Genomic DNA, 10,856 nt, shown 5'->3' with positions numbered 1-10,856 from the left:
CAAAAAAAAAAAAAAGAAAAGGAGAAGAAAAAAAAGATTACTCATTAAATAAGCATGGTATATAGGGACTAATAGAGAAAAAAATAATCTTTTTTTTTTGGAAGGGAAAAACTTACTCGACACCGGAGCGGGTGACTCTTTTCGAGCGGATGCCGGCGGAGGTGAGACAGGCGTCTGCGAGGGCCCGGGCTGGTCGTCCATTGAAACGGACTGGTTTACTGACGGCCCGGGCTGGTCGTCCATTGAGGACTGGTTTAATCCCGACGGCCCGGGCTCCTCTTCGACGACCTGCAGAGTTTGCACTGACAAAAAAAAAACCCAACAACAACAAGAACCTGGATTAAAACACTGTTTTTGTGTATGTATGTGTATATTAATTAGATTTTTATTTAAATGATGTGTAGGTCACACTACTAAATAATTTCACTTTTTAAACTTAAAAAAAAAAGAAACCTAAACAAACAAACTAGTAAAGCTGTTTATAATTGTAAAAAAAAAAATCTATTTTTTTTGTTTTGTTTTTGGTCATACCTGCTCCAACAGCTCTCAGACCCTTGTACACCGTGCTGTGGTGTGTTTTGCCAGCATAGGATTCTTTGTGTACAATGAGGCTGTGGAGCATGGCCTCTGAAATTGCGTTCTGCACCTCCGCCGGCGACTCCCGATGCTGAGGAGAAAAAACAAAAGCATTTAGCCAGTTTAGGTAACCAAACATACAACAATAACAAAAGGTAAAAAAAAACACAACAACAATCTATGAGATAGATTTAAATAGTAAAAACAAATCACTCTATACAAAAATAGAAAAAAAAAAAATGATACAAAATTAAAATAAAAAATAGTACGATAACCATGTTGAAATTTTTTTTTATATTTTGGTCTTAACATGCAACTTTGTGTGTTAGTACAGCTTTATAAAAATTATGCAAAAAAAAAAAGAAAAAGATATATGCGTAGGAGGATAACTACTTACTGCAACAGCTACACTTTTTCGCATTTGTGTTGCTGTTGTATGCGTCATTTTTCTGAACACATAGGCTGCATGGCTAGAACTGATTTGTTTCCCTGTTGATGTGCAGAAAACCCATGGTGATTCTGCGGGTCGCTCATCCAAGTATCTTGAACAAAGATAAAAAAAAAACAGAAACAAAAAAAATATTTAGTATCTAAAAGAAATATGAAATTTGGGAAAAGAAGGGGGTGGGGGGGGGGCGGCGGGGGGGGGAGGGGGGGGAATTACAAAAGTATAAAAATCAAACAAATGTAGAGGGATTGTATTGAGTTACTTCCCCTTCCGAGAACTTCGAGCTGGAGTAAAACAAACTGTTGTCAAAAAGCAAAGCAATAAACTACAGAAAATGTAAAAAAAAAACAAACGTTTCTGACTGCTGTCTCTATGTTGTGCGTGTACGTGTGCGTGTATGTTTTTTCTCTTTTTTTTTATCTCTCTTTCTGACTTTCTGCATGCCTATAAACAATAAATAAAGTTTTATAAATGCAAAAACAGAAAAAAAAATGTTAAAAAGAACTCTCCCAATATTTACCGCTGCAGGTGTGGTTTCAGGTCTTTAGATAAATATATTCCAGCCGCTCCATAAATCTTCATAGTTTTATGAGTGGTGACCTAAATAAAAAGAAAGCAAAACGTTTTAATTTCATTGAAAAATCAAGCCATAAAAATAACTGCAAACACATAGGTTCATATGCAACAAAAAAAAACCCAACAATAACAAAAACATTTCTTTTTTTTTAATTAATAAATATTCAGCAAATAGACTTACATCAATGCGGTAAAGGTTTTCATCCTCTTCCACAGTTTTGGCGTTATGAAGCTGCTCGACGGTCATATTGCGGATGGCTCCCAGCCGTGAGATGCTTCCGACCGCGAGCAGCGTCATAAGGACATCCCTGGCCTTAGTCTTGTCAGACCATGTGTCCTCACAGGCCAGGGATGTCATAAGATTTTTTGTTTCAAAATCATTTTGTATGTCCATTGCTATAATCAAACAGAAAAAATATTCACAAATTAATGACAATATATTTTCTAAAAAACATTAATTATACCTCTTTCCTCTAACTCACATTTTCAAAAATAATTCTTACGGTTTTTTTTTTATAAACTTTGTACTGTAATGGGGGTTTGAATTTTTTTTTTTTTGGTACAGCACAAACTATGTATACTTGTTGTTTTATAAACTATCTTAAATAACAGTGACCTGTATTTAACATTAAAAAAACGTGTTTAGATAAAGAAAACACTGAAATTCCTCTGTATATGTGTGTCTCTTTTTTTTCTTTAAATTAAAAACATTTTATGAGTTATAAATTACAAATGTATGTAAGTAGAGTAGTAGGGTACTTACGTCTCGTCTCCGTGTTTATCGCAATAGCACGCATTTTTTTTGATGCTCGGAATTGGACCATTGCGGCCTTGACATGTGTGTGCAAATTCTGCACTTCGGAGGCCAAGTTATTTTTTTGTAAAAAAAAATGTTTTGCCTCCGACAGCCACTTTAAGAAAGTCTGCACACACGATTTTCAGACAACGTTAAAAAATAAAAAGAATTTACATTATTTTGGTGTTTTTTTTATGTATTAACACACTTAACTTACTTAAAAAAATAATTCCCCCCCACCCCCTTCCTCCACCAACATCAATTAAACATTTAAAAAATCACAAATAAAAAAAACCCACAAATAATTTGTAAAAAAAAATATCCTTACACTGAAAGCCAATAGTTTGTTGTATTGGCTTGATGCAACTCTGTTGCCTTCTTTTTGGAGAATCGTTTTCATGGGAATCAATATCATCGTCATAAAAATTGCGGATGCACGACTGTCGTCGTCGTCAGGAATCTAAACATAAAAAAAACACATAGACATAAGTTTTTTTTATAAACAATAAAATCATATGGGTTATGTACATGTTAAAAAAAATAACCCCTCCCCCTAAAAAAAATTTTTTTTTTTTTAGTAAAAACTAATCTTACCTTAAAAATCACCTCCAGATTTGCAGACCTGTTTAATGCCAGCAGACAACTCATGATGGAAGTCATTTCTTTTTTTATTGTGTTCAAAGATCTTTCTTGAAATGTTCGTCGAAATTTAATAAAATCCTCTAAAACTTGTCCTGTAACAAAAAAACCCACATGTTTAATACACAAAAGAGTCTTTAAATTTTGTGTGTGTGTGTGTGTGTGTGTGTGTGTGTGTGTGTGTGTGTGTGTGTGTGTTATAAGCTTACAAAAACTCTTTTATACAAACATCACTTTAACTCCCTCCATACGAACGGCGAAAGAGACGACGTTAACAGCGTTTCATCCCAGTTACCATCATCAAAATATTGCAAGCGGAAGGCTCTTATACTGAAGAGGTGAATGTTGACAAAGAATACCACAATTCTGACGACGGAAGCTAAAGGCTGGGTCATTCAGACACCCACTGGACATCCGAGGGGTCTGTGTAGAGTAGAAGAGAGGACTGGCCGTACTGAGTGAGTTAAACAGTAAGTGAGAGAGTTACGAAAAAAAAAAAGACCAGAGACAAGGAATGGGAATGAGAGTCTGTGATTGGGTGTTTTTTTAAGAGACTATTTCTACAATAATAAATGAGCTACGACTTACTTTGAGGATGTTGAGCAGGGATACAACTAATTTCTTGCTCTGGTCCGTTTCGTTCTGTAATCATATAAACATGTGTGTTAGCCGTAGCTAGTCGTGAATAAAAAAAATTAATAACATCAAGAAACATCTGAAAGTCTTTTTTTTAAATTTTTTTATTATTCTAACATTTTTATCAAATAAAAATAACATTCTTACTAAAAAAGGAATATGTTCATATGTTGTTGTTTTTTATATAAAATATTTCTTACTTGTACGTTTCATCAGTTGTTCCCATTGCTCGGAATCTCGGGCAACTTTTTCCACATTTTCCAAATGCCTTCCGAGGTTGATTATCATCCTCTGACATAGAGGACATTGCACCTTCTGTCAACAACAACAACAAAAATTAGTTTAAAACAATAAAACAAATAATATATATTAAAATAAATTATAATAAAAAATGTGTGTATATATATACAGAGATATATAACATATAAAAAAATGAAAGAAAAAAGGTAGCTATTTACCTTTCGTTTTGTTTGTAAATCATCATAACGCATTCCTCTCGCTTTTATTATGTCTACTTTGTGCACGGCAACCATGTGCCGTGCTCTGTTGGTGACGATCTTGTCACATATTTTGCAGGGATATCTGCACACACACAAAAATATACTGTTTATAATTAATCCAAAAATAGTAGATTGTCAAATGTTAGTATCTGTTCATACTTGAGTGTAATATATAAAGCGGAAGGCTCTTATACTGAAGACGTGAATGTGGACAAATAATACCGACGGAAGCTAAAGGTTGGGTCATTCAGACACCCACCGGACATCCGAGGGGTCTGTGTAGGGGAGAAGAGAGGACTGGCCATATTGAGTGAGTTAACCGGATTGGGGGGTGGGGGAGGGGGGGAGAGGGGGATAAAACGGTCCAATATACGTTGTTTTTATTTATTTTTTTTTTTCATGTCCCTGTAAGAAGATTTTTCCCTTGCAAAAAAGGTATTTAAGTAGTCTGCTTATAACCGCATTACCAGACACTCTAGAGATATTAAAACTGACAAACACTCCCAGCCATTACCTTTGTGAAAGAGAGAGAGGGGAAAAAAAAAGGTCTAGTTGTTTTTTTTTTATTGGATTTTGTATTGTTTGTCATTTTCTTGTTCTTCATTTACTCTTTAAAAAAAAATGGGTAGTTCGTATCTTCCAGACTTAAAAAACTTTGAATACAAATCCATGCGACTTGCGAGCTTGGGGAACTTTCCGGCAGAGTTGGACGTGTCTCGGATCAAGCTGGCAGATGCGGGATTCTACTCTATCGATGACAAGGGCAGCGTGAAATGTTATAGCTGCTCCATAGTCTATTCGGACTGGAAAAAAGGAGACAAACCGCTGGAAGTGCACAAACGCATATCGCCCGAGTGTCAGCACGTGTTAGAGGTGTGGTCTTCTTCCGACAGCACGCCGACTCTCCGACCGGGACAGCAACAGGAATCACAACAAGAATCTAAAAATGATTTGCAATGTGATGCTGAAGCATACCATCCAGTCTCTGGTCCTCCTCCTGCTTCCACTTCTGCTTCTGCTTCTTTTTCCTTCACTTCAGCCGATTTACAGGGAATTTCATCACTGAGCATCAGTGTACCACAAAAATCTATATCAGTGAACATCAACAACACTGTACCTTCCAGACCCAATGTTTCACAGGGATCTTCATCCGCAGATTCTACTAGACCCACCAGACCCATGTTTCCCGTTCGAGGATTAGACTTGCAGTTGGCGGTCTATCCCATGTATTCGCAAAAAGAGACAAGAGTGCGAACTTTCAGAAACATACCGTGGGACGAAATGAGGTGTCCACCGTTGATGGAAATTGTGAATTCCGGGATGTACTACGCAGGTAAGACAAGTCATTTTTTTTTGGCTTTGTCTTTGTTTATACTTAATAGGTTTGTTCAGATATGCTTTTGTTTCTGGTTTAATAACAGGTTACGAAGACTGTGTGAGGTGCTTTTACTGCGGACTTGGCTTGAAACGGTGGGAACCCGAAGACGACGTTTGGGAGGCGCACGCGACATGGAGGGGCGAGTGCGAATACCTGAGACGTGTAAAAGGGGATACGTTCGTCCAGAACATCTGGACGAGAAACGACCCGGCGTTCGGTCGCACAGAAGTCGACTCCATATTGAACAGGAGCGGCGGGGGCCCCAACAACACCACTGCGAACGGTGGCTCAACCGGCACTTGCAGTGGGTCCAGCGACGCAGGTGGAAATAACACTACGTCCGGCGGTGGGAGTTCCAACAACAACGGAGAAGGTCAGTTGTTGTTTTTTTTAAATAATTAAATTTTAAGCTTTTTGTTATTTTTTTTTTTACTTAATTTTTTTCTTCTACAGCAAATACCAACGAGGTCGTCGCCGCCACAGCCAACGAGACCGTCGCCGCTGCCACAACCAACGAGACCGTCGCCGCTGCCACAACCAACGAGACCGTTGCCACTGCCACGACTAACGAGACCACCGCTGCCACAACCAACGAGACCGTTGCCACTGCCACGACTAACAAGACCACCGCTACCACAATCAACGAGGCCGTCACCATGACCGCCAACGAAGCCCTCGCCGCCACAGTAGTCCGGTCAAAAAACAAAAATGTCGAGAAGATGTTCAAGTGCAGGATCTGCAAAAATGCCGGACAGGAACTCTTGTTTCTCCCTTGCGGTCACATGTACGCGTGTTATTCTTGCGGCATTAGGGCTAAGAAATGTAGTGTGTGCAAACAGCATATTGCAGCTACTGTTACAATAGAGTTACAATAGAGAAAAGGGCTATCAAATGTAGTGTGTGCAAATAGCATGTTAAAGCTGGAGAAAAGAGAATAAAGAGAGTTAAGTGACTTGACTTAATTTTTTTTTTGTTTGCTTCTGTTTTCAGATGGAAATCATGGAAATCAAACCAAAGAACGGTGAATACTCAGAAAGACTTTTCCAGTACATTAGGTTTTCCCTCGAAACGCAAGGGAGTGTCAACCTGAACACTGCTTTTGAATTTGCAAAAACAAACATGAAACAAAAAAAAAGCACACGACGCAGACATCATGCTGCATTTATGGGCCTTTTAAAGGCAAACATAAATATCATTGAAGAAGAACTGATTCGTAAAAGCTGAGCCATCTCCCTTCCACTTTCCTGCCCGAATCTACAAAAGAATCAACCATCTGCCTTCTCTCGCCCTTCACTGAGGAACAACAAAGACTTTTTTGTTATGGTTTTGACTTTTTTTTAAATTTAAATTCTGGTGTGCCTGTAAAAATGTTTTGTAAGATGTGCGTGTAAGAAATATTCATGTCTATATTCATGTCTATATTGTAATGTGCTTCTTTTTTTTATGTTGAGAAAAGGGATGCGGAGGAAAAAAAAAGTGGAAAGCATAAAGCAGAGGGCAACCATTTGCAAAACTATAAATTGTATGATCTGTGTTTTTTTGGTATTTTGTGGACGAACGAATCACGCACGTACACGATAACTTTCAAGACAAACTTGACAACACGGAGCTGCATATCACTTATGTGTGACATCAAAATCATTATACATAACATTATTAAAACCGACCAACAACTATTCAAACCTTTTTGTAGGTTTTGAAGCAGCACCGTCTGTCTGTCTGTCCTCCTCCGCACCGTCTGTCTGTCTGTTTTCCTCCATTGGCACACGTTGTCTCTCTTCAACACAAACTACAAACACTGGTAGCATATATCAGCGATACAAACAAATGTCCTCAAAACGCAGATGCCCGATATTGGATGTGAGTGAACGCAGGCCTACTTCACTTCCACTGTTTCAAAAACAAATGAAATCTGTTCACAAATAAAAATCACTCAGCACTTAAAAAACAACAACAAAAAGAACAGAACATCACACACACACACCGCACACACACCAGCGGGGCCGGGCCCACGAGCGGAGCCGGGCCCCACGAGCGAGGGGTGGTGAATTTTTCTCCCTCTGCTCTGCCCTTGGACGGCAAGGCCTCAGCTCTCTCTCTCTCTCTCTCACACACACACACGATACTCTGCCTTGTTGATCAACAACGATTATGAAATGAATTATGAACTGACCAAAACGGGGACTGTTGCATGCTCGTGGAAAAAAACTTTTGTAACAACAACAACAGTTAACGTTGTTTGTGTGTGCATGCATGCGAGAGGGGGGGGGGGTGGGTACCCCATTTTCCGGAAACTTTTTCTTAACTCTCTCAGTTTTTTTGTTTTTTTTTTGTGTGGATTCAGCTTGTGAAGCGGAATTATGAAAATGATATGAAAATGATATGAAAATGACAGACAAAACAGACTGTTAGGTACTTGTTGAAAGCAACTTTTTTGTGATGCAGACTGGCCCCGCGCGCGCGCGGAGCGGAGTCGAGCTCAAGACCTCCCTCCCTCCCTCACCCCGCTCCGGGCCGGCTGCCCGGACCGGAGGCTGGCGCTCTCTCTCTCTCTCTCTCTCTCTCAACAACGTGTTATGAAAATGATATGAAACTGACTGACAAAACAGACTGCATACTTGTTGTTGAAAGAAACTTTTTGTGATGCAGACTGTGTGTGATGCGACTGAAAACTTGCCACCGGGGGTTGTAGTAAGATTCAAAACTTTGTAAGTTGAGATTTTGATCCACCCATCATAGACTGTAGTAAGATGTAACTTGTACTTTACTTTCTCTTTTATGACAAGAGTCGAGCTTAACGCCACACACACACACACACACACACGATTTGTTGACCCCGCTCTGCTTGCTAGCTGGGACGCGGCGACCTCAGCTCTCTCTCTCTCTCTCTCTCACACACATACTGACTTGTGATTGTGATGATGCGAAAAACTGCCACTGACCGATTTTTCTCCCTCCTCGCTCTGCCCCCCCCCCGCTCGTTGACATTCCAACAAGGATTATGAAATAAGTTATGAACTGACCAAAACGGACTGTTGCATGCTCGTTGAAAAGAACTTTACTATTATTAACCAATGCAGTTTTTTTTTTTTCATTTTTTTCTTTTTTTTTGTGGTACTTGGATCTTCACAACAACAACATAAGCGCTCTGCTTGGCTAGCCGGGCGGCCTGACCAATTTTTCTCCCCCAGCTGTAGCTCTGCTCCCTCCTCGCTCTGGCTCTGCCCCCGCTCGTTGACATTCCAACAAGGATTATGAAATAAGTTATGAACTGACCAAAACGGACTGTTGCATGCTCGTTGAAAAGAACTTTACTATTATTAACCAATGCAGTTTTTTTTTTTACATTTTTTTCTTTTTTTTTGTGGTACTTGGATCTTCACAACAACAACATAAGCGCTCTGCTCGGCTAGCCGGGACGTGGCGAGGCAGCCTCAGCTCTCTCTCTCTCCTCGCACACAAGCGTCTGACCAATTTTTCTCCCCCAGCTGTAGCTCTGCCCTTGTTAATATTAACAACAACGATTATGAAATGAATTATGAACTGACCAAAACGGGGACTGTTGCATGCTCGTGGAAAAAAACTTTGGTAACAACAACAACAGTTAACGTTGTTTGTGTGTGCATGCATGCGAGAGGGGGGGGGGGTGGGTACCCCATTTTCCGGAAACTTTTTCTTAACTCTCTCAGTTTTTTTGTTTTTTTTTTTGTGTGGATTCAGCTTGTGAAGCGGAATTATGAAAATGATATGAAAATGATATGAAAATGACAGACAAAACAGACTGTTAGGTACTTGTTGAAAGCAACTTTTTTGTGATGCAGACTGGCCCCGCGCGCGCGCGGAGCGGAGTCGAGCTCAAGACCTCCCTCCCTCCCTCACCCCGCTCCGGGCCGGCTGCCCGGACCGGAGGCTGGCGCTCTCTCTCTCTCTCTCTCTCTCTCAACAACGTGTTATGAAAATGATATGAAACTGACTGACAAAACAGACTGCATACTTGTTGTTGAAAGAAACTTTTTGTGATGCAGACTGTGTGTGATGCGACTGAAAACTTGCCACCGGGGGTTGTAGTAAGATTCAAAACTTTGTAAGTTGAGATTTTGATCCACCCATCATAGACTGTAGTAAGATGTAACTTGTACTTTACTTTCTCTTTTATGACAAGAGTCGAGCTTAACGCCACACACACACACACACACACACGATTTGTTGACCCCGCTCTGCTTGCTAGCTGGGACGCGGCGACCTCAGCTCTCTCTCTCTCTCTCTCTCTCACACACATACTGACTTGTGATTGTGATGATGCGAAAAACTGCCACTGACCGATTTTTCTCCCTCCTCGCTCTGCCCCCCCCCGCTCGTTGACATTCCAACAAGGATTATGAAATAAGTTATGAACTGACCAAAACGGACTGTTGCATGCTCGTTGAAAAGAACTTTACTATTATTAACCAATGCAGTTTTTTTTTTTTCATTTTTTTCTTTTTTTTTGTGGTACTTGGATCTTCACAACAACAACATAAGCGCTCTGCTTGGCTAGCCGGGCGGCCTGACCAATTTTTCTCCCCCAGCTGTAGCTCTGCTCCCTCCTCGCTCTGGCTCTGCCCCCGCTCGTTGACATTCCAACAAGGATTATGAAATAAGTTATGAACTGACCAAAACGGACTGTTGCATGCTCGTTGAAAAGAACTTTACTATTATTAACCAATGCAGTTTTTTTTTTTACATTTTTTTCTTTTTTTTTGTGGTACTTGGATCTTCACAACAACAACATAAGCGCTCTGCTCGGCTAGCCGGGACGTGGCGAGGCAGCCTCAGCTCTCTCTCTCTCCTCGCACACAAGCGTCTGACCAATTTTTCTCCCCCAGCTGTAGCTCTGCCCTTGTTAATATTAACAACAACGATTATGAAATGAATTATGAACTGACCAAAACGGGGACTGTTGCATGCTCGTGGAAAAAAACTTTTGTAACAACAACAACAGTTAACGTTGTTTGTGTGTGCATGCATGCGAGAGGGGGGGGGGTGGGTACCCCATTTTCCGGAAACTTTTTCTTAACTCTCTCAGTTTTTTTTTTTTTTTTTTTGTGTGGATTCAGCTTGTGAAGCGGAATTATGAAAATGATATGAAAATGATATGAAAATGACAGACAAAACAGACTGTTAGGTACTTGTTGAAAGCAACTTTTTTGTGATGCAGACTGGCCCCGCGCGCGCGCGGAGCGGAGTCGAGCTCAAGACCTCCCTCCCTCCCTCACCCCGCTCCGGGCCGGCTGCCCGGACCGGAGGCTGGCGCTCTCTCTCTCTCTC

At 40.4% G+C, this 10,856-nt stretch overlaps 2 protein-coding genes across 8 annotated transcripts in view; one reads left to right on the top strand and one right to left on the bottom strand.

The window, feature by feature from the left end:
• The window catches only part of LOC143278181 (uncharacterized), an 8,489-nt gene extending 906 nt beyond the window's left edge, over window positions 1–7,583 (bottom strand). For 3 of the 7 annotated variants that reach the window (XM_076583214.1, XM_076583220.1, XM_076583217.1), the window contains exons 1-12: window positions 7,233–7,583; window positions 4,130–4,253; window positions 3,872–3,986; window positions 3,624–3,677; window positions 2,991–3,130; window positions 2,725–2,856; window positions 2,364–2,523; window positions 1,782–1,996; window positions 1,545–1,624; window positions 974–1,118; window positions 532–667; window positions 117–302 (exon numbers count right to left, since the gene is read on the bottom strand). In XM_076583214.1, coding sequence (XP_076439329.1) covers window positions 117–302; window positions 532–667; window positions 974–1,118; window positions 1,545–1,624; window positions 1,782–1,996; window positions 2,364–2,523; window positions 2,725–2,856; window positions 2,991–3,130; window positions 3,624–3,677; window positions 3,872–3,986; window positions 4,130–4,253; window positions 7,233–7,357 — 1,612 coding nt within the window. In that variant the 5' untranslated portion in view covers window positions 7,358–7,583. The remainder of the gene's footprint in view (window positions 1–116; window positions 303–531; window positions 668–973; window positions 1,119–1,544; window positions 1,625–1,781; window positions 1,997–2,363; window positions 2,524–2,724; window positions 2,857–2,990; window positions 3,131–3,623; window positions 3,678–3,871; window positions 3,987–4,129; window positions 4,254–7,232) is intronic. The other 4 variants (XM_076583218.1, XM_076583219.1, XM_076583215.1 and 1 more) reach the window with 3 other exon arrangements.
• Window positions 4,263–7,222, top strand: LOC143278183 (baculoviral IAP repeat-containing protein 3-like). Its single transcript, XM_076583221.1, has 4 exons — window positions 4,263–5,504; window positions 5,593–5,922; window positions 6,003–6,333; window positions 6,540–7,222. Exons 1-4 carry the CDS (start codon window positions 4,793–4,795, stop codon window positions 6,637–6,639), a joined length of 1,473 nt encoding a protein of 490 aa, XP_076439336.1. The 5' UTR covers window positions 4,263–4,792; the 3' UTR covers window positions 6,640–7,222.
• Window positions 7,584–10,856: the final 3,273 nt, after the last annotated feature.

This window comes from Babylonia areolata, unplaced genomic scaffold (genome assembly GCF_041734735.1).
Source record: "Babylonia areolata isolate BAREFJ2019XMU unplaced genomic scaffold, ASM4173473v1 superscaf3, whole genome shotgun sequence".
Classification (NCBI taxonomy): Eukaryota; Metazoa; Mollusca; class Gastropoda; order Neogastropoda; family Buccinidae; genus Babylonia; species Babylonia areolata.
Note: the sequence above shows the minus strand (reverse complement) of the source record. Positions and strands in the feature narration are given on the sequence as shown.